Source organism: Oncorhynchus mykiss, chromosome 18, assembly GCF_057628025.1.
Source record: "Oncorhynchus mykiss isolate SJ-2025 chromosome 18, ASM5762802v1, whole genome shotgun sequence".
Taxonomy (NCBI): Eukaryota; Metazoa; Chordata; class Actinopteri; order Salmoniformes; family Salmonidae; genus Oncorhynchus; species Oncorhynchus mykiss.
The window spans coordinates 32917434-32940933 of record NC_143039.1 but is presented as its reverse complement, the minus strand read 5'-3'; the positions used below and the strand labels follow the sequence as shown (position 1 = coordinate 32940933).

Below are 23500 nucleotides of genomic sequence, written 5' to 3'. Positions count from 1 at the left end.
GAATACTTTCCTAATGCACTGTAATTGAATGTTAATTACTCTACCATAAGCCTCCTCCAATGTAATTTTTGAGAATTTGGCAGTATGTCCAACCTACCTCACAACCGCAGACCACGTGTACGGCGTTGTGTGAGTGAGTGGTTTGCTGATGTCAATGTTGTGAACAGAGTGCCCCATGGTGATGGTGGTGTTATGGTATGGGCAGGCATAAACTACGGACAACAAACATAATTGCATTTTATTGATGGCAATTTGAAGGCAGAGATAACATGACAACATCATGTTATCTCAAGACATTCACCATCAGCTGGTGAATGTCTTGTCATTCACCAGCTGCCATGACCTCATGTTTCAGCATGATAATACACGGCCTCATTTGTGCACAATATGTGCACAATTCCTGAAAGCTGAAAATGTCCCAGTTCTTCCAGGGCCTGCATACTCACCAGACATGTCACCGATTGAGTTTGTTTGGGATGCTCTGGATATACGTGTACGACAGCATTGTCCAGTTCCTGCCAATCTCCACCAATTCGCACAGCCATTGAAGAGGAGTGGGACAACATTCCATAGACCACAATCAACAGCCTGATCAACTCTATGCGAAGGAGATGTGTTGTGCTGCATGAGGAAAACAGTGGTCACACCAGATACTGACTGGTTTTCTTAAATGAACTGTAACTCAGTCAAATCTTTGAAATTGTTGCATGTTGTATTTATATTGGTGATGCCATTCCAATAATACTGCTCCAGTCATTACCACAAACCTGTCCTGCCCAATTAAGGTGCCACTAACCTCCTGTACAGACGTTTATCATTTTGAGATAATGTTATTGAGATTTATAGCAGATGGCTTTATTCAACTGAAGCAGCAAGTTTGACATATCGTGGGTCAAGATGCTCATTGCATCTTGCTTTCAATAGTAAAAATCTCAGTAATCATAATAGCTTTAATTCACAAACTATTCTTTGTCATATTCGACTGCAATAAAATGATATGGAACGTATTTTTAAGGTTGATGTGTTAGGTTACTGGAACTCAGAAACCAAACTCGCCCATGTCTGAGAAAAATCTGTCTTCACCAATCAAAATCCAACATGAACTATGTTGCTTTATTTTATTGGTTGGAACCGTCCACAATAAACTACTTTACTTCCGCGCGTTTGGTTTGAAATTTGGGAACTGACATTTTTGGAGAAAATGCATATGGTGCATATGTTATGGCCAAACGTTATTGTAGAAAATCTATCTTTTGTTTTGTGGAACATGCAAAACTTGGCTAACTAGTTAGCAACGTAGATTGCTAGCTAGCTAACAGTAGATAGTTATCTAGGTAGCCTATGTGTTCAACATCACTGCTATCTCAGCTAGCTAGTAAAGTAACCTATTTTCACTCCTGCAGGTGGAGAAGAGATGGCACAGGTATTACAACTATGTGTGTTTGTGTGTTGTCATGGTGGTCTCAAAGGGGGACCAAGTAATTCGATAACCCCATATAACGTTGAATGGGGGGAGGGTACAGTAGGAGGCTGACACACCGACAGTCTCCTGTCAAATAGAAGATGGAGCCAGAGGAACGCTTAGAATTTCTTTATCTCGTCAGGAACAGACAGGGTGGTGTGTATAGCCTAAAGTGAATAACATACTGAGGAAATGGATAGGGAGAACACAAATGCTGTGTTTCATTCAAGAGACAAGACATACGTGTTTCTGTGGACCTACAGCCAGTTTCAGGTAGATCTCATATTAAACATTGTATGAATTTTTTTAAATAATTGGGAACAATTTGCATCATACTGCATGCATCCTTTGTGTGTTGTATTGTAATGGACTGTGTGATGTGGTGGTTTTGCTGTGTGTTTGGACCTATCAGCAGGAGCAGACAGAGTGGGATGCTGTGAACAGACTCCTCCAGCACCATGGGTTCAAGCCGGTTCACTTTGCTGATCCCGTCGCGAATAAGAACCATGCAGGTAATGGTTTAGTATGTTTTTGTATCATCTTCTTGCTGTAACATTCTGAACTGGCATATCTTAGCTAAATGTCTTAACTCACTTCTTGGATCATGTTGAACAAGTCTATAAGGAGGAGTGTTAATGCTTTAGATTGCTGGACATTCTACTGTCTGTCTTGTGTTTCTGTGTGTGCAAATAATGAATAATTATTGGTTCTAGGTGTGTATGGTCTCGTCTAAGTTAGCACTCAAACTCACCCCTCTGTGTGATGAGCCTTTTACCAAAGGGAAACCATTCGGCGCATGCATTGCTCCTATTCTACTTACTTCTATTTCCAGTAGGCTGCCAGCCAGGGTCTCAATGTTTCTGGCTAGTTTTCTCAATGTTATTTAGTGAGGCAGTGGTCATGGTACCCAAACAATATAGGCCTATAAGTAAAAAGAACTGGAAGGAAAATGGACAATAAGATATTCTACTTTAATGTGTGTCGTCTTGCTCATAGACTTGGTTCTTCTGGAGAAGATGTCGGCCTGTGACATCAGGACTATGCTGCGAGCGATGCTTACAGACAGAGAGGAGACATGCTGCGGGCGATGCTTACAGACAGAGAGGAGACAGACCTTGATTCAGGAGCTCATCGAGTCCAACAACCAACTTAAGTAGTTATAAAATTTATATTAATTAGTTATATTTATCATTTTAGACACTCACGTACAGGCAGTACATTGCTTTTCCAGTATGTAGGAAACCTCACTTCTTGGAAGCCTAATATTTTTTGAACCCCCAGTTACTTGATCCTATTTCTAACCTCTCAAAACATTCCTCCATCACACCCATCACCTTATATGATTTATTAGAATAATCTCCATGTCAGAAAGAAATATGTTTTTGGCAGGTCTGTTGTTCATCCATCTACCTAATAATATAGACCCATGATCATGTACCTGCCAGCTGTTGTCACACAATAGTCTTAGTGGACATGAGTAGTAAGCCTAATACAGTGAGACAGAGAGGGGGGGTAAGAGGTAGACATGGGGCCGGCTTACACCAGCTGCTCAGCCAGCAAGTGTTAACCATTGGGGCGTGATAGAGGGAGATCACCTGGCCTGAACATCAATCTATCACCATGTTAAGCCTGTCTGTCAGAGACCCTCTCTTTAGCCTGGAATTCAATCTGATATGGTATGTTTTCCCAAAACATCAGTTCGGATTCCAGGCTACCTCACTTTAGCTTCTCTCCTGGAAAGATAATTGATGGTTTTTGACTGTTTTTCTAGGACAGGTTATTGATATATCTGACGAATCAATATATGATTGAAAGTTGGATTTTATATTTCATATTGCCCAGTTGATCACTTGAATAATTATGTATATTCTCTTAACCATTATTTCCTGCGAAAGATCTTCTGTTTGATATGTACTAATCCCAATTAGTTCAATATGGCCCTCAAGCTTAGCGGTTAAGAGTGTTGGGCCAGTAACTGAAAAGACACTGGTTCGAATCCGGAGCTGACTAGGTGAAAAATCTGTCTGTGCCCTTGTGCAAGGCACTTAACCCTAATTGGTCCTGTAAGTCGCTCTGGATAAGAGCGTCTGCAAAATGTTCAAATGTAAATGTAGGATTACATAGGATTTAATAATCCTGTCTAGCATTTAGTAAGGGTTAATTGTGTGTCCCAAAGGAGTAGTAGCAATGCATCGAAGTGTGACATTTCTGTCTTTGTGTTGCTTTACAATTATCTGTATTGTATCAAAATCCATTAGACCTGCCAGCTTTAAGTAAAGTGTTACCGGTGTTTGTTCCAGAGAGGAGGCTCAGCAGCACGTTAGCCGCGCTGCCCGTCAGTCCCAGAGGGTGAACGAGTTGGAGGGAGTTCTGGACGGGGTGAAGAACAAGCTGCAGGACCTGGAAGACAGTTACATTGGCAAGGCCACGCAGCAGCACAGCAAAGTGCACCACCTTCAGCAGGACAAGAGAGATGCACAGGTAGGTGGTGCCCTGGAAACAGCCAGGGCTGGTTTACCGGCAGATACAGATTAAGTCTAGTCCTGGACTAAAAAGCACTTTCAATTGAGATTCTCTATTCACCATGCTTTTTAGTCCAGGTCTGTGCTTAGTCCAGGTCTGTGCTTAGTCCAGGCTTAATCTGTGTCTAGGGAACTGGCCACTAATATTTTTTTTCCCGACAGCACATGATATCCCCTGATTATACTGTAACTTTCTTGTTTTGTCTTTTCTTGTTGTTGTTTTGTTTGCCTGCTCTGCCGCTGGTAGAAACGGTGCCAGGGCCTGGAGCAGAAGCTGTCTGAGGAGAAAGATGTGGTTTCCCAGCTGCAGAGGAAGCTCTACTTCACTGTGACAGAGGAAGAGAGGCGTGTTGCTAGGCAGAACCAGGTGTTTTGGCAGATCCACAAGAGATCAGCTCGGCCCAACTCACTAGTGGACCAGCAGTAAGATAAACCGCTGCTGTTGTTAAGACCATAGATTGGGATTCATAATACAACATTTTACCCTTGCTTAACTAACTTATTACAGATTTATGGCTAGAAGTTATAGGATTTCAAATACCTTTATTTTCCATCAGGGTGTTGGATGTAATTGACATCTATGAGGCCCAAATGGAACAGCTCTGCGATGATGTGAAGTAAATATTGTATAGACAATCTTATTTTCAATGTTTTGCATCATTTTTATGACAACACCCTTTCTCACTGTAAGACTAAAGAAAAGTAGACGGATGTCACTAACCAACCTTTTACTTCTTCCCCCCTGTCCCTCAAAGCAGATTCTGGGGGATCACAAACATCTGACCAATTGCAGAGCAGCATGAGAAGCACCACCGGGGTCTCCCCCAATCACAAAGCTCTCCTGAAGGTGACTTCCTGTACTTTTCTAACATGATGAACACCAGAACTCTTCGTAACGACTGTTCCTCTTCCCCTTCATTCCATGATCTTAGTTCTGAATCTTACTTCTCCCCAATAGTCCTATCAGGAACAGTTAATGGACACCAAAGCTCAGAGGGAGGAGCTTAGGAATGAAATTCAGCAGTTGAAGCAAGACTTGGAATCTAGACCCACAGTGAAAGAGCTGAAGTCCTACAAAGAACAACTGAGACGCATGGACAGACTTATTCACCAGTAAGTAACATGAAGTGGGGAAAAATGACTGTCATTCTTCTTGGATATGACGAGCACCACAGCTTAACCTCCTAGTTAACCCCTTCCTTACCTTAACCTAGAATGCTGCCTGTCCTATTGGTAGTCATATCTCCTTTACCTCCACCCCAGGTCTGCTCAGGAGTTTAAAGAAGAGGGGAGGGCCGCTCTGAGTAACCAGGAGGTGGCGAAGGCAAGGGCCTTGGCTGCCAGACACGAGAAGGTACTCCGTTTATCTCCCCTCGTCTAAAGCGGGAGCGAGTATCAACTCACTTTACGTTTTTGATTCAGACTTTGCTGGACTATTTATCTTACCTGACTTTCAGGTTCTGAATGACATCAGAGCGGTTTTGACTACTTCCGGGGCTCCACTGAGGCTCCATAGAGCGAGGCCATCAACCAGCCATCCCCTGTCCAACAGGGCCTCAGAGATGGTCGAGTTTGACGAACTCCTCTCCACTCTGGAGATGTGGGCTGACCAACTGGCTTCACTGAAGGTGAGAGCTGACTGTCTATAAAGCGCATCGAACATGTATGCAGCCAGGTCCAATGGTCCAGTGTCAACTTGCCCTGTCATTGAAAGCCAGAGTTTAAGAACTATTCATATCTACGATATGTATGGCTAGAATAGGCTTCTTTAACCACGTCTGTTTATCATTGTCTAGAGACCTAAGTATTTACTTGTCTCTCTCTCTCTGTGTGCTTTGGACCTGCACTGTGGCCTGAGTAAGTTGATGCTGAGACTGGTACCATGGCAGCCAGCTGGCGCTACTAGTCTTATGGAAAGTGTTCGAGTGGAGGACCTTATGCTACTGGTGGACAGCCTGCTAGAGGAGACCAACTCTGGGGAGGATACGGTTGGTAGTCCTGGCTTACAGCAGTGGATGGAGTAACCATGGAAATTACATCTCAACTTTAGATGAGGCAAAACATTATACCTCAGATCATTTCTCATGTACAGTGTTATTCTCCAATTATTTTTCTTTACAAAAAATGTATGAAAAGTTGTGTATAGGTGAAAGTCGAACTATGTGAAACCAACTCTAACCAGGTGCTGAGAAGCCCCACTAGGAACACACTCCAGTCCATGGTGTCCCACTTCCAGAAGCTGTTTGATATAACCTCCCTCAGCGGAGTGTATCCACGTATGAACGAGGTCTACACCAGGCTTGGGGAGATGACCAACGCTATGAGGAACCTCAGGGACATCCTGGCCCTGGGTAGGACTGTCTGTCTACAACTCATTTGAGCTATTCTACAGCACCATTGGCACATACTGTACTGGTCAATTCGTGTTCTCCATAACATAACACGGAACAAAAATTAAAATGCAACGAAATCATTCAATTGAAATAAATGAATTAGGCCTTAATCTCTGGATTTCACATGACTGGGAATATAGATAAGGTATCTGTGACCACCAGATGCATAACTGCCCATTTTAAGGTGCACCTGTATAATGATCATGCTGTTTAATCAGCTTCTTGATATGCCACACCCGTCAGGTGGATGGATTATCTTGGCAAAGGAGAAATGCTCACTAACAGGGATGTAAACAAATGTGCGCACAAAATTTTGAGAGAAATAAGAATTTTGTGTATGGAACATTTCTGGGATATTTTATTTCAGCTCATGAAACCAACCCTTGACATATTGCGTTTTATATTTTTGTTCAGTATACTTGGTTGAGGGATGTAATTCCTTTCTACTTCTAACAATTTAATTTCAGATCACAGAGCACCCCTTAGTGAGGTGGTAAACCAGATAGCCAGTCTGGTCAACTCCCCAGAGGCCACGTCCGGCCACGAGCCCCACGTCCTCCTGGGAACCAGTGATATTGACAGGTACAAGCTGCAGAATTGATTTTGTTTTATTCTGAGTAATGTTGTGTTAATGTCATAAAATGTGCCTATTGCCTGGGGTTAAATATGTGTGTTGGTCAGTATTATTTTGAAGGTAAAGGAACATGCGGTGTTCTTCCCTGCATTCTACTTTTTGGTTCAGGAGCTGCTCCAGACTCTAGGTAGGGAAATGTTATTACCATCCAATAATGCATTTGTTTGAAATCGTTTACTGATCATGTGGTTATTAGTACATCTATTTTGGTTGATCTTACAGATGTTGACCGTCTGGATGACATCATGCCTGTTCTGAGGTCACTAAAGTCAAGAGCAGAGTAACACCGGTGCTTTGTAATTAACAATGCCTTTATGTTTTGTGTATTTAATTTGGAGTGATTTTATGGCGTTCTACTTTTGATATGTAAATTAACATGAATTAATACCTCTTCCAACAACATCTCAATTCATTAGTACAGTGAAATAACATGACATGTATGAAAAAAACATAAGTTTTATTTTTTAGTGATATAACCCTTCTTTCTCCACACCTAAGAACAAACCTCAGTTCATATGAGAGTTAAGAAAAAAGCTGTTGACAAAAATATTGCAGGTAAAAGTTATTTTCAAAGCTATCCATTCTGAGGGGGGGGGGGGGGGGGGGGGAGTTTGGTAATTATCATTCCACACGCACGACAGTTCTTTACAAAGTCAAAACCACTTGACCTAGTGTTCCATTTAGATAGATCATTGAGCAACAAAAAAAACATGGTTTCACTCTTCAAAAATTAATTCCCATGTCAGCAGCTGCTTCATTCTTTAGCATTTGAATAAAATACTAGTAAGGCACATAAAGGCATAAAATAAGTGTTTTTAAAAAGTCATATCAAGAATACCTCAGTAATTGGAATGTAACACGTGCGGTGGGTATAACTTAGCTCTGGTCCGGGTCGTTGGTACGCGTTCCTCCACTAATGTGAGGTGAGGAACGTGTACTAATGTCCTGGATCAGAGCTAGGTATTTCTAAACATGGAATCCATCCAGAAACCCACGAGTCTACAATAATAATGCATGGAATAAATATCAAGCTATATAAAACACACACTACTGGTGAATAGCATATTTAAAAATACATGCAAATATATATTCTGCTATCTGCAGAATTAAATGAAGGTTTACAAAACATTATCTGATATCACATTTAAAGTGAATACTCAAGACAACCCGGTAAGAAAACCAATTCCGAGATTGGACAATTAAATACATCTTGAATGTCAAACAAATTGTATTTCTGTTTGGTGTAAAGGACAGTATTTTCAAAGGATGACCTTGATCATTTGGCGCCCTCTAGCTGTAGAAGTGAAAAGTAAAGTAATACAAAAGGGTTACCATTCTTAAAAAGAGCCTTATCAAATACTCTGGCTTAACTAACTTTAACTAACATTTGTGATTTGACTAATAAGGCAAACAACGACGACTATCGGTGAATGTATTCCATTTTGTATTTATTTGTCTTCTGACTGATGTGAGGGGGTCTTTGTCCATTTATTTCTTCACATGAACCCAGAGCTAAAGGAGACCCAACAAGAAAGAGGAAATATAAAATCACTCATTTGCGAAATGTGTCAACACATCTATACTCCTTAACTAAGCTTTCCTATCAACTGTCAAATCAATAGTTTCCTCTTATCTAAAAACACAAACTGACATTTTCTTTATACCCTATGTCCCTCCCTCCCTATCGTCTCACTGACTTCACAGGTTTCTGAAGCAACAGTTGTGGTTTTGGTTAGTAGCCTCGTCACAAGTCAAGTTAACATCCTTAGCTTCCATTTCTGGACTCCTGTCAATCAGAAATGCAATCACACTGATTAACTAAAATGGCTGTATAACGCCTGCAGTCCACACACAAAATATATCATTCTGGTATACATTCATTTTTGTTAGTCTCTGCAAATGCATCAAGAAAATGAAAGGGGAAATAAGTTAGGATTGACAATGTGTAATAGACCTTTGAGCTGTCCCAAAACATTTCGGGAATTAAACAGCCGTCCTGAAACGTATTTTACAATATCATACTTCTTGCGGTCTTTGTTCTTTTTGCAAACATTTAGGCCTGTGTGATTAAGTATCAAAACTTGTATCTTACTTTTTACGGTCTTTGTCCTTCTTGAGGTTGGCGTTAGTGTTGAAGGACTGGCCTTGGAGCAGCTCGGCAGCTGCTTTCTTCTTGCTGAAGGTGTTGATCTCGTCCTCCAGAGACCTTCTCTTCTCATCCAGCTTGCTCTTCTCCTCTGAGTGCAGTCTCTTCAGCTGCTCAAACTTACCTTGCAACTGAGGGAAAACGTCAGTGTTTTTAATACCTCAAATTTCTAGTGCTTTTCTAAAAACCCAAAGACGCTTCTCACATGGATCTCTTCAATCAAAAATACATTCATTTATTATGAAAGATCATTGAAGATGGTTTTTCTGTGATGACTTCCACTACATTTTTTTTGTTACAAATCATTAGTCTGAATGTCACGTCTAGGCCTATACAGTGCCTTGCGAAAGTATTCGGCCCCCTTGAACTTTGCGACCTTTTGCCACATTTCAGGCTTCAAACAAAGATATAAAACTGTATTTTTTTGTGAAGAATCAACAACAAGTGGGACACAATCATGAAGTGGAACGACATTTATTGGATATTTCAAAGTTTTTTTAACAAATCAAAAACTGAAAAATTGGGCGTGTAAAATTATTCAGCCCCCTTAAGTTAATACTTTGTAGCGCCACCTTTTGCTGCGATTACAGCTGTAAGTCGCTTGGGGTATGTCTCTATCAGTTTTGCACATCGAGAGACTGAAATGTTTTCCCATTCCTCCTTGCAAAACAGCTCGAGCTCAGTGAGGTTGGATGTAGAGCATTTGTGAACAGCAGTTTTCAGTTCTTTCCACAGATTCTCGATTGGATTCAGGTCTGGACTTTGACTTGGCCATTCTAACACCTGGATATGTTTATTTTTGAACCATTCCATTGTAGATTTTGCTTTATGTTTTGGATTGTTGTCTTGTTGGAAGACAAATCTCGGTCCCAGTCTCAGGTCTTTTGCAGACTCCATCAGGTTTTCTTCCAGAATGGTCCTGTATTTGGCTCCATCCATCTTCCCATCAATTTTAACCATCTTCCCTGTCCCTGCTGAAGAAAAGCAGGCCCAAACCATGATGCTGCCACCACCATGTTTGACAGTGGGGATGGTGTGTTCAGCTGTGTTGCTTTTACGCCAAACATAACGTTTTGCATTGTTGCCAAAAAGTTCAATTTTGGTTTCATCTGACCAGAGCACCTTCTTCCACATGTTTGGTGTGTCTCCCAGGTGGCTTGTGGCAAACTTTAAACAACACTTTTTATGGATATCTTTAAGAAATGGCTTTCTTCTTACCACTCTTCCATAAAGGTTTGTGCAATATACGACTGATAGTTGTCCTATGGACAGAGTCTCCCACCTCAGCTGTAGATCTCTGCAGTTCATCCAGAGTGATCATGGGCCTCTTGGCTGCATCTCTGATCAGTCTTCTCCTTGTATGAGCTGAAAGTTTAGAGGGACGGCCAGGTCTTGGTAGATTTGCAGTGGTCTGATACTCCTTCCATTTCAATATTATCGCTTGCACAGTGCTCCTTGGGATGTTTAAAGCTTGGGAAATTTTTTTGTATCCAAATCCGGCTTTAAACTTCTTCACAACAGTATCTCGGACCTGCCTGGTGTGTTCCTTGTTCTTCATGATGCTCTCTGCGCTTTTAACGGACCTCTGAGACTATCACAGTGCAGGTGCATTTATTCGGAGACTTGATTACACACAGGTGGATTGTATTTATCATCATTAGTCATTTAGGTCAACATTGGATCATTCAGAGATCCTCACTGAACTTCTGGAGAGAGTTTGCTGCACTGAAAGTAAAGGGGCTGAATAATTTTGCACGCCCAATTTTTCAGTTTTTGATTTGTTAAAAAAGTTTGAAATATCCAATAAATGTCGTTCCACTTCATGATTGTGTCCCACTTGTTGTTGATTCTTCACAAAAAAATACAGTTTTATATCTTTATGTTTGAAGCCTGAAATGTGGCAAAAGGTCGAAAAGTTCAAGGGGGCCGAATACTTTCGCAAGGCACTGTATGTCTCTTGCTGACCTGTATAGCATGCTGTCACAGTAGGACACTGTGTGTGTGTTCAGTACCTCTCGCTCGGCTTCCTTCAGCTCAGTCTCCTTTTCCTTGACTCTCTGGACAAACATCTGCCTCATCTCCTCCTCTCTCCGCTGCAAGTCTCCCAGGAACTCGTGACGCTTGGCTTCATAGGTCTCCTGCAGGCTGCAGACACAATTAAATACAAATATACAGCCTTCTCTCGCTGTATAATGTTAAATGTTTTTTCACAGACCTTTTGAATCTATGCAGCTTATCTAGTTATCACAGCCCCAAAATGATAACTGTACGCGCACACACTGCTCTCCCCGTACCTGACTGGCTTGCTCTCTGGGTTTGTGTCCGTGAATCCCATCTCCTCCAGTTTGCAGCGGCGGTAGAGCTCGTAGTGGCGCGTGTGGGTCTGCTCCCTCAGGTCCTCCATGTTCACACAGATCAGCATCTCCCTCAGCTTCACAAAGTCACAGTGGTTCTCATTCTCCACTGAAACAAGGACAGGCAGACATACCTTTACCCCCTGGCATTTGTACTGCAGAGCCATAGACACTTCACTTCAAAGAAAGACAGCTGTAAGCCTGAAGCCTACATGGTCAAACAGGTTTATCTACCTTGCACCACACCCCAGGGATACTGCCGAGCTTTGACCATTTTATTTCCAATCTTCACCTCCTCGGAGCTCCCCACAACAGCAAAAGGCAGGATACCCTGACATTAGCAAATAGATCATAGGCATAGAAGACACTGAGTACATTTATATGCACACTCAATATTAAACAGATTTCGGCAGTAGGATAAGTATGGCATTAGTCATGTAAACACCTTACTCTGCATATCTTAAATCGGAGTACGGTCAAAATTGAAGCATACAATAGGGTTGGGCGGTATATTCTAATTTACTATATACCGGTATTGATGGATGGACCGTTTACTTTCTTCTATAACGTTGTTTCAATGTTTGGTTTGTTAAATGTGATATGCGACTCGTCACTCTCCCTCCCTCTCATCAATATGTCGATGATAACGATGCTGCTTTCCACTTTGCTTCTTAATATTAATCAAAATAACACAATTGAATTTGTCACATCCACAAGCGTTCTATAATGACAACTATTTGTCTGTATATATTACTGTCTGCAAATGTTTGTTAGCCGCTGGCTAGCTAATAAATGTACTGAGTCAGAGAAAATATAGCTAGCTAATACACCCTGATACCAGTGCTGTGGTAGGCCTAAATCAGCATGTAGTTTGTGCAACAGTATCTTCTAAATCAGAGAGTAATAGGCGAGGTATGAATAAGTTATCTGCGCATGTGCTAGCACCAGCCGATTGAGCCTCCCTCTTTAGCGTGAGTGAAGTGAGTTTGGGGAAAAAAATGAAAGTAGGAATATTTGAAGTAGTTCTCATACAAACTTTAGAAGTCCGAACTCTTTCAGGGGAAAAAAAAACACGTCACTGTCGTGGAACATTTATTTTTATTGCATATATTCTGTATTGATCAAAGTCCTATCAGGTAGTCCATTAGGGAAATCGTTCTTCTTGCAAAGCATGTAAATGTTTTCATCAAACTATCCACAATAATTGTGTTACTGTGTGCATGTAGCCATACTCACAGAGGTGCACAGTCAAATTCACCACTGTGAGGAATGGAATTGGGCAGAGATCCTGAAAGATACCAAGGGAGTGTTCTACAACTCACATTCATGGCAGTGTTGATCTTGGAGACTGTCTCGTCGTCGGTAGGGAACTGGTAGATCTGGACACCGTTACTGACCAACTCACTCATGATCTTGATCTTAAACTTGTGGAGCTCGCTCTTGGAGATGGTGTCTGCTTTGGCGATGACAGGAATGATGTTGACCTACAAAAAGTACACAATTTGTCTTATAAATAATACATTTTCTTTCTAAATTGACATTCCCTCAAGAATCAAACAGGACATAAAATTCATATTACAAGTAGAAACAAATTCCCTTTTGTGAAAGAACAGTACTGTAGAACACGACTATGGGGCTCCCGAGTGGCGCAGCGGTCTAAGGCACTGCATCTCAGTGCTATAGCCATCCCTACAGACCCAGGTTCGATAACAGGCTGTATCACAACCGGCCGTGATTGGGAGTCCCATAGGGAGGCGCACAATTGGCCCAGCGTCGTTAGGGTTTGCCCAGGGTAGGCTGTCAAGAATTAGTTTAACTAGGCAAGTCAGTTAACAAAGGTTAAAAAAAAAATACATACAACTAAAGCACAGTCAGGACAGACTTCTGTGATTGCCCAATGTCAACATTATGCTCTGTCTGACTTGTTCAGTCCTGCCACACTAACACAGTAGTAATTACTCATCATGCAAATCCCAGTTTTTACCAACAGCCATGACACTTCCTAAACTGCCCAAATACTCCATAACACTAAATAAAATTATTTAATTATACATTTAAACACAACAACAATTATGAAAAAGTGTATATTTGTAGACTAATGCTGTATAACTGTGCCAGAAACAAAATCAAAAGAGAGAAAAAATGCAATAGTGACAGCTTCTTTTAGTTTTAGGCCCTCACCTTGCTGTCCAGTTTCTTCATGGTGACCAGGTCTAGGGACTTGAGAGAGTGTCCTGAAGGGGCGATGAAGTAGAGACAGGCATGGATACGGGAGTCGTGGTAGTTGTGAAGAGACCGCTTGATCTTCAACTCCTCCTGTAGATACGACTCGAACTGGGTGTCAATGTAGTCCACAACATGCTGGTAGCTGCCAAAGGAAACATTCAGAGAGGACATATTCCATCAAAAGTTGTGTAGCATATGTGGTAAAACAAGTGATTTGTGGTGGATAGAAAGACATAATAATGTGCTTTGTTTTGTCATTCAGCATCAGGGTCATTATTCATTCGGGCATAGGCTACCGTAGCAAAACGTTTGAAACGGAACACTAAAACAAGGGTTTCTTAATTAAGTTATTGGACAAGTTCAGGTAGGCTGTTAGGTTTGGTGCCTAATGAATACGACCCCAGGTATATCATGACTGCACTTCTCTCACCTCTCCTGCTTGTTCATCTGGTCCCCAAAGCCCACTGTGTTGACGATGGTCAGCTTGAGTCGCACGTTGCTCTCCTGCAGGTCATAGGTCTGCGCTCGCAGCTTCACCTTGGGCTCGAAGTGAGACGACTCAAAGTTCTCAAAGTTAGTGTTGAACAGTGTGTCCATTAGGGTGGATTTGCCAATACCAGTTTCGCCTGCATAGTGAGGGAAATATTGTTTGCTAATCTTAGTGATAACATTGCTTTGTAAAATTAGGGTCAAACTTGAGGAAAATGAGAGAAAAAAAACAACATTTTAGAGAGTTCCAAAGACATTGAGGATTCTGGGCATAAGTCCAGAATAAATTTTAGAAATGAATTTAGAGGAAATGGGCCAACATTTTTTTACCCATCTAAAAAAGGGATACATACTGGTCTGCTGGCTGAACTTTTAATGTAACATCACAACGATACTCACCAATACAGAGGATATTGAAGCAGAAACCTTGACATGTTGATTTGTTGACCAGCTGGTGAGGTAGGCTGTCAAATCCAACATGGCCAGACAAGGACAGGGGCCGGGCATTTTTGTCCTGTTATAGGGAGACATAGCCTAACATTAGACCAACTCAGTATATGATGATATCTGACTGTCTACAGCTTGAACTGGTTAACTAGGTACATAATCTTCTATTCCTATGTTTTCATTGTCTGTACACTACTTACCCATACAAGGCTAAATGTGTCTACAGTACACACAAACATTTATCTATTTCTATGAATGACACCCTACCTGACCTGTACCTTTCTTTACTGACACAGATTGTGGATAGACCTGGAAAGGCTGGAGATAGATGGCAGATCAGTTTAAGCAGCATACATCTGACTAGATTTTGTAGCTAGCCCACAAAGTTAACTTTCACTGGCTGCCACATCGGCAAACTAACCCATGCGTTGGCAAACTAGCTAGACAGATCATGGCTAATTGTGGTCTATATGTATTTCATATATTCATTCTTGCTCAAAGGGAGTAAACAAAGCTCCGGCAGTAAAACCCTACTTTTTAGAAACTCTGGTTGGAGCTACGCTGTTAGCCACATAGCTAGCTGGATAGTGAAAAAGTTACTGAATCCGTTCCAGGTCGTCTTATTGCAATCCTGCTGTGCAGTCGGTCAGATCTCACAACGCCAAGATAAGTTTTTACCTTTCAGGATTACGCAGCGCGACATCAATAAAGACGACCTGGAACATAACCATGCTAACTAGCAAGCTAAACGTGCCGTAAGTTTTACAACTGTAAATATACATCATTTAGCGATTAAATTAAACAACCATTACCCCCTGAGCAATATCCGACGTAGTCATCTCGGAATACAGGAGCTAATACCTACAAATACTAGCAAGTTGTACAGAAAATAGCCTCAACTAAAAACTTTGAAAAATCGACTACCTACGTAGCCATGAAAGGAATGTAGGCTTGCAAACTTTTTCCATGGCTGGGGATAGACGACTGACAGTTTGTGTTTAACAATAGAAACGATATATCTTACAAACATATGAGGTACTACATGTTTATGATTTAGTAATATGTATTTATCAAATTCTGAGTACATAGTAGTTATTTTGAACTGCAAGATTGTTTGTTACCATATAGCGACCCCCATAGAATGAATGGTATAAACCAATTTTCCGGAAATTCGTTGGACATACATAGTGTGAAACTAAGTAGACATTTTGGTTTTTTGCGCGACTTTGACTGAAGAGCCGCCAATTTAGATTCCAAAATGGCGTTTCAAGGTTCACAGTTTCCCAACGTAGTGGTTGCTAAGAGGCGTGGACAGAGATACCTTTGAGGAGATGGAAAACGTCATTGGAATCGTATAACGTTCATTGTGTACGTTGCCCATGTTTCGACTATGGGCCGCGCGGTGCATTCCTGGGATTCTGGGACAAACAGTGAATGGGAGTCGACTGGGCGCTAGCTCAAAAACACAACATTAGCATGAATTTAGTGAACAATAAGTATTTTCCGATATGTGAGAATTATCTTGTTCTCTGCAATATCGTAAAGCTTTGGAATCGTGACATTACGTACTTTTAAGGAACATAGGCAGGTTTCTCGACTCACCCTGATTTTGTGAAGGGATTATGAGAAGATTAGTTTGCAACCACGTGATGCCGCATTACAAGTGAACGCGGTCGTTTGACAGTCTGCTGTTGGGGCGTTATGTCGCGTTCAAGACAACTGGGAACTCGGAAATATCCGACTGATTTAGACGCTTTCAAAGCAACTGGGAACTCGAGGGAAAAAACAAGCTCCGACTGGGAAAATTGATCTGAAACAGCCATCGAACTCGGAATTCCAGCTCTGTCCGAGCTCTGACTTTCCGACCTTAAGATCACTGACTTCATGATTTGACGTGGCAGGTAGCCTTGTGGTTATAGCCTTTGGGCCAGTAACCGAAAGGTTGCTAGATCGAATCCCCGAGCTGACAATGTAAAAATGTCATTCTGCCCCTGTACAAGGCAGTTAACCCACTGTTCCTAGGCCGTCATTGTAAATAAGAATTTGTTCTTAACTGACTTGCCTATTTAAATTTAAAAAACAATTTGATCGCGTATTTTTCTGAGTTCCCATGTGTCTTGAAGGCTGCATTAAACCACAGAACAATGAGACAAATATTAAACCGGATGTATAAAATTCTCTAACGAAAATATGCAAATATATGCTACCTCCTCGCTTGTTCTGCCCACCATGATTCATTTTCTCCCATTGGAAACGACAGGCTCTGGTCTATTTTGGGTTAGTGATACGTTCCTCCATTCATTGCCCAACATGATTCCTATCTCCTCCTTTCTCTAACATCTCTGGGGTGGATCGCTGTGACCGTATAAATAAAACGGACAGACAGGTCTGCTTGCAAAAGAGGGTCCTTCCCAACTCAACTCTGGGTGGGGTGACGATTCTGTTAATTTATATTCTGTATCAAAGAAGCACAACAAGGTCTGTGAGGATGATGTGATGGGACAACACCAACCAGGGCAGGTGAAAACCGTAAATGTACGGGCTGATTCAACTCCAGCAAATTTATAAACATAAAAGGGAAGATAATTTTTAGGTATATTAGTGGTTTGCCGAAGGCTACTTGTATGTATTTGTTTTAACCAGCTAATCTAACGTAATGGCGACCGAGTGCACCCAAGAAGCGGTCGTACAATTTCTGACCGAGCGAGGAGGGAGAGTGAAAAAACAGGAATTCGTTGACTATTTCAAAGCTGTTTTCCCGGAAGACCCTGACCAGAAAGCAATTGTTCGGGAGAAATTCAAGGGATACGTGGACAACGTCGCATTTGTAAAGTTGGAGAATGGAGTGAAATGTGTATGTTTAAAAAATAAGTATCGAGTGGAAAAAGACAGCGCGTGCAATGGCAACGAAACCGGCACCTTTTTGGAACAAGATAGGAGCACCCCTGTCCTATCAAAATCATATAAGAACTTGATAGAAGATTGTGCACCACAACTGCATCTGTCAGCATCTTCTGCTGGGGGTGTGCGCTCTTGTGAAACCACTGCAAACGAGGAGGCACAACAAGAAATTTCACCTGGCTCGGGTTACGGAACTGACAATGCCGCAGGAGTGAGACCGCCTGACATTTCAGGAATTATATTGGAAGGTAACATTTTAGAAAGAGCTGCGTCAACAAGGTCTGTAGTTCAGAACAATAGTTTACCAGACATTATGGGAAATGCGTTAGGCCTTGGTGGCAATGGAGAGCAGAAATTGACCAAGGAGGACCTTCAGACATTGCAACCGCACGACATACCGCAAATTGCAGTGATTGAGAGGTCACCTTTACCTACAGCCGCGGGTGGCTCTATGTTCCACTTACCAGGACGTCAATTCCCAACTAATGCACAGGACAGCCTGCTGTCCAGTCACCCTTCATCAGAGGACGGGGCAGACGAAGGCCATAATTATGATTTGCTACTGAGCAAATCGGGGAGTGACAGCAACACACCTAAAAGTAGCCATAACAACTTTATTGAGCTCATGATGAACAGCTCCCCCCAGGTGCGACGCAGCATGGTGTTGAGGAACTCTGTCTACCTGTCTACAAAGTACAGGGACTGTGCCCGGAGCGACAGTGACTCTGCCTCTGTGTTTTCTTCTACTACAGACGAAGACAGAGCTTCAGTCACTCTGGACCCGTTGGAACACGAATGGATGATGTGTGCATCCGACGGCCAATGGGAGAGTCTCCACCGCCTCCTTTCCTGTGAACCGAACCTTGCCATGAAGAAAGATTTTGTGACTGGGTTCACCTGCCTGCACTGGGCTGCCAAGCAAGGCAAACAAGAACTGCTGGCACTTATCATGAACTTTGCCAAAAAACACACAGTACCCATCAACATCAATGCCCGGTCAAGTGCCGGCTACACACCACTACATCTAGCAGCAATGCACAACCATGTTGAAGTGGTGAAGTTACTGGTAGGAGCCTATGACGCAGACGTAGAGGCCAGAGATTACAATGGGAAAAGGGCGTGTCAGTATCTTACGAACAGTGTGGCCGTTGATATCCGTGACATCATCGGGGCGGGTGGTGGCGCCGACTCGGACTCAGAGAACACAGACGATGGGGGGCATTGGCGGTTGTCTAAAGTTCTCCAGTCTAATCTGATGCCCCTCAAACTGCACAATCACAGTGAGGAGGACACAGGTGATGGAGCAGGGCAGGCCAGGCAGAAACCCTTGCGAAGGAAATCATCCCTTAGCAAGATGAGGCCCAAACTTCAGAAGATCCGCTTCAGATCTTCGCAGATAGTTCACAGCACTTCGTTCCCAGCACACTGTGAGACAGAGGAGCTTAACGGGTCCAGGAAAAGCTCATTTAAATCCAGACCCATGTCAAATCTGTTTGGCTGAAGAATAGCCTTTAAGTACACTCGACAAAGAGCAAATCAACTACTACAGTGCAGAATGACTGACACAATGCGGTATAGTCTGATGTTACAAGTGTTTTGTTTTTTTGTGGCATAGGCCAAGTCTGTTGTTACACATACTTAATGGTTTTTACCCCAGGCATTATATGAATATGCTGAACTAACAGAGTACGGTATTACATGATCTATTGAGTAACTGGCCAGATTGCTACCCCTGGTTAGGCTAAATATTTCTGTCTTAATCCTCTTATCATGCCAGAAGTAGCCAAGGAGGTTTTACAGTTCGTCTGCTTTAACCCTTAACGTACATGTAAAGCTGCCTGCAACCAACTGGGCAAAGATGTCAGTTCAACGTCTAGTTTTGATTTACATTTCGTTGAGTTTTTAACTAATGTGAATTCAATGTGAAATCGACAAAAAAATGACACCATGTCATTGGATTTGGGTTAGAATTTGGGTGATTTTAAAAATATTCTTTTTTTAAATATGACATTATCTTCCATTGAAGATCAGAACCAAGGAGATCAGAACAAAACATTTTTTTTTTTCATATCCAATCAGTTTCCCACGTTGATTTGACGTCTTCATATTACATTTTTGGGGGTTGAAATGGCATGGAAACAAGGTTGACTCAACCTGTTTTTGCCAAGTGGGAAGTGTTTAAACTTCCAAGTTATTTGACCACATGGTAGAAACAATGTAATTGATTTCACAATGCTTGGGAGCAATTCTATCTTATTACTGTCAGACTGTTAGTGATGCTATGAATTTATTCTCCCTTTTATATTTAAAGTTGCTTTAAAGCACTTTGATTTGAAAGCGTTATTGATCCAGCTTTCCTGCGGTGGATGCCATTCAGTCCAGCTGAAAGACTTGAGATGGGAATTTACTTCCTCTTTGTTTTCAAGTGGAGGATTGGAGGCCAATGAAAAGGCCTCTGGTCCTTTAAGTCTGTAATCGGGATCAGTAGAGGAGCCTTCTGTGTCACAAGGTGCGCTTTTTGTTGAGCGTATGGTAGGCCTGCTGTGTGTAGTGCTATGACGAAAGATCAGGTTTCATAACAATTCTCAGTCCACCTTGAATTACGCTATGCAGTTATACTCACTTTATGACCCTCTGATCATAGCTCCTTATTTTGAGTTGTCTAAGGCTGCAGTTGTCTGGTGTTAAGTTGTAGGCTACCCTCTGATCTGTTATGCACCAGTGGTTTTCTATCAAGCTCCAGCTTGCTGACCCAGGAGAGCCTCTACACACAATAATAAGAATGTGAAAAAAATGTTTTTAGAAATGTTTGCAAATATATTGAAAATTAAATGCATAAATATCTCAATGACAAAAGTATTCACACCCCTGGGTCAATACTTTGTAGAAGCACCTTTGGATGCGTTTACAGCTGTGAGTCTTTCTGGATAAATGTCTAAAGAGCTTTCCACACCTGGATTGTACAACATTTGCCCATTTATTATTTTCTAAATTATTCAAGCTCTGTTCAAATTGGTTGTTGATCATTGCTAGACAACCATTTTCAGGTCTTGCCATAGTTTTTCAAGTAGATTTAAGTCAAAACTGTAACTCGGCCACTCTGGAACATTCACTCTCATCTTGGTAAGCAACTCCAGGTTAGATTTGGCCTTGTGCTCAAGTTTTTTTTTTAAACCTTTATTTAACTAGGCAAGTCAGTTAAGAACAAATTCTTATTTTCAATGACGGCCTAGGAACAGTGGGTTAACTGCCTGTTCAGGGGCAGAACGACAGGTTTGAACCTTGTCAGCTCGGGGATTTGAACTTGCAACCTTTCCGTTAAGGGCTATAAGGGAACCTATTGGTAGATGCGTAAAAATTAAACAGCAGACATTGAATATCCCTTTGAGCATGGTGAAGTTATTAATTACACTTTGGATGGGGTATCAATACACCCAGTCGCTACAAAGATACAGGCGTCCTTCCTTACTCAGTTGCCGGAGAGGAAGGAAACCGCTCAGGGATTACGCCATGAGGCCAAATGGGTGAATTTAAAATGGTTAAAGAGTTGGTAGGAGAAAACTGAGCACGGATCAACAACATTGTAGTTACTCCACAATACTAACCTAATTGATAGTCTGAAAAGGAAGCCCGTACAGAATAAAAATTATTCCAAAACATGCATCCTGTTTATAACAAGGTACTAAAGTAATACTGCAAAGAAAATGGCTAAGCAATTAACATTTTGTCCTGAATACAAAGTGTTATTGGATTTGCCTGAAACATTACTGAGTACCACTCTCCATATTTTCAAGCATAGCATCTCAGTGCTAGAGGCGTCACTACAGACCCTGGTTCGTTTCCAGGCTGTATCACAACCGGCCGTGATTAGAAGTCCCATAGGGCGGCGCACAATTGGCCCAGCGTCGTCCGGGTTAGGGTTTGGCCTTCATTGTAAATAAGAATTTGTTCTTAACTGACTTACCTAGTTAAATAAAGATAAAATAAATAGCCATGGGAAGTAAAGATGCTGCAGCACCCCCTGAAAAAATCTGAATAAAATGTTTAAATAATAATAAAAAAATGGAAGAAAAATGTATTCTTCACAGAAGTGCACTGGGCCTTTAATTGTCCTATATTTGCAGACTGATATAGCCTTCTCCAGTGCAGGCAACAATATTTGTTTTTGTGCAATGTTGCACTGAATTGTAACACTTTTGTTTTTTGCTAATATACAGTGCCTTGCGAAAGTATTCGGCCCCCTTGAACTTTGCGACCTTTTGCCACATTTCAGGCTTCAAACATAAAGATATAAAACTGTATTTTTTGTGAAGAATCAACAACAAGTGGGACACAATCATGAAGTGGAACGACATTTATTGGGTATTTCAAACTTTTTTAACAAATCAAAAACTGAAAAATTGGGCGTGCAAAATTATTCAGCCCCTTTACTTTCAGTGCAGCAAACTCTCTCCAGAAGTTGAGTGAGGATCTCTGAATGATCCAATGTTGACCTAAATGACTAATGATGATAAATACAATCCACCTGTGTGTAATCAAGTCTCCGTATAAATGCACCTGCACTGTGATAGTCTCAGAGGTCCGTTAAAAGCGCAGAGAGCATCATGAAGAACAAGGAACACACCAGGCAGGTCCGAGATACTGTTGTGAAGAAGTTTAAAGCCGGATTTGGATACAAAAAGATTTCCCAAGCTTTAAACATCCCAAGGAGCACTGTACAAGCGATAATATTGAAATGTTCAAGGGGGCCGAATACTTTCGCAAGTTACTGTAACTGGAGTGTATATTTTCACATATTTAGCTAATCGTTGTCTCACATGTACTAGTCTAATTGTTTGTCTAGATTAGATTTAAGGCATAGTACTTATGGCATTGACTGTTTTGGGGGAATATGTTTTCTCAGTCAATGGTTTTTATCACTGAATAGCCTACAGTAATGCTACATAGTTTACATCTGATTTTGCTACTTGATTTTATTGTACAGTTTTGTAGTCTTGCCAAATTAGCTCTTACCTTTTTTATTCTGCAATTTCTTTATGTTTTTAAATCAACCACCTGCTGCTAATTATGATATTCAAAGGGCTGGAACCGAATTTCTCTTGTCTGTCTGTACATTACATTATATTATTTTATAGCCCTCTAATCTTTTCGATTATCTAACAAAATAATGTTAACCTATAAAACGATTGTGAGGTGTCAGATTTTGTGTCTATGTTCAATACTCTGTCTTCAATAATGTATGCAAAGCTAAAGATTGTGTAGTTTGCATTTTTATCATTTGGAAACCGGAAAATAGCTGTGCAGCAACACTCCACATCCAACCTGACAGAGCTTGAGAGGATTTGCAGAGAAGAATGGGATACAGGTGTGGCAAGCTTGTGGCGTCATACCCAAGAAGACTCGAGGCTGACAAAGGTGCTTCAACAAAGTACTGAGTAAAAGCATAAATGTGCTATTTCAGTTTTTTTATTTGTAATAGTTATGTTAGTCTGTGCTGGAAACTGTTGTTCTGATTAAAGAAGCAATAAAACGGTCCTTCTTTAGACTAGTTGAGTATCTGGAGCAAACAGCATTTGTGGGTTTGATTACAGGCTCAAAATGGCCAGAAACAAAGACTCTTTCTTCTCAAATTCTTCAGTCTATTCTTGTTCTGAGAAATGAAGGCTATTCCATGCGAGGAATTTCCAAGAAACGGAAGATCTCATACAATGCTGTGTACTACTCCCTTCACAGAACAGCGCAAACTGGCCCTAACCAGAATAGAAAGAGGAGCGGGAGGGAGTAGGGTTCCATTTGGGACGTATCCCAGGCGATAGAGCCCAGACAGCAGAGAGAGAGTTGGAGGTCATCAGAGAACACAGGACTTTGTGGAATTGCACAGAGTGGGAGTTTGAAGTTGAAACGGCTGACGTGGAATGTGGATCAG

General features: G+C 41.5%; 3 protein-coding genes across 8 annotated transcripts; 2 read left to right on the top strand and 1 right to left on the bottom strand.

The window, feature by feature from the left end:
- Positions 1-1133: 1133 nt before the first annotated feature.
- Positions 1134-7925, top strand: LOC110495903 (centrosomal protein of 70 kDa). Its single transcript, XM_090208227.1, has 15 exons — positions 1134-1735; positions 1875-1974; positions 2459-2615; positions 3763-3943; positions 4232-4407; positions 4542-4601; positions 4729-4831; positions 4943-5097; positions 5248-5338; positions 5442-5611; positions 5822-5972; positions 6167-6335; positions 6845-6959; positions 7059-7138; positions 7234-7925. Exons 1-15 carry the CDS (start codon positions 1655-1657, stop codon positions 7293-7295), a joined length of 1851 nt encoding a protein of 616 aa, XP_090064353.1. The 5' UTR covers positions 1134-1654; the 3' UTR covers positions 7296-7925.
- On the bottom strand, positions 7450-16338 carry LOC110495902 (septin-10). Of its 6 annotated transcripts, XM_090208226.1 has the most exons (11): positions 16276-16338; positions 15995-16125; positions 14626-14740; positions 14168-14363; positions 13693-13879; positions 12834-12995; positions 11746-11842; positions 11452-11620; positions 11170-11302; positions 9104-9288; positions 7450-8523 (listed from the first exon to the last, which is right to left on the bottom strand). In XM_090208226.1, the coding sequence occupies exons 2-11, from the start codon at positions 16079-16081 to the stop codon at positions 8508-8510; spliced, it is 1347 nt and encodes a 448-aa protein (XP_090064352.1). In that variant the 5' UTR covers positions 16082-16125; positions 16276-16338; the 3' UTR covers positions 7450-8507. The 6 variants fall into 6 exon arrangements, with proteins under 6 accessions (XP_090064352.1, XP_021427095.3, XP_021427094.2 ...); XM_021571420.3 differs by lacking the exon at positions 16276-16338 and having other exon boundaries at positions 15995-16058; XM_021571419.3 differs by lacking the exons at positions 15995-16125; positions 16276-16338 and adding an exon at positions 15602-15830.
- Positions 16339-16375: 37 nt separating this feature from the next.
- Positions 16376-23136, top strand: LOC110495901 (ankyrin repeat domain-containing protein SOWAHC). The gene has a single exon (XM_021571418.3). The coding sequence runs from the start codon at positions 17330-17332 to the stop codon at positions 19073-19075; it is 1746 nt and encodes a 581-aa protein (XP_021427093.2). The 5' UTR covers positions 16376-17329; the 3' UTR covers positions 19076-23136.
- The last annotated feature ends 364 nt before the right edge of the window (positions 23137-23500 follow it).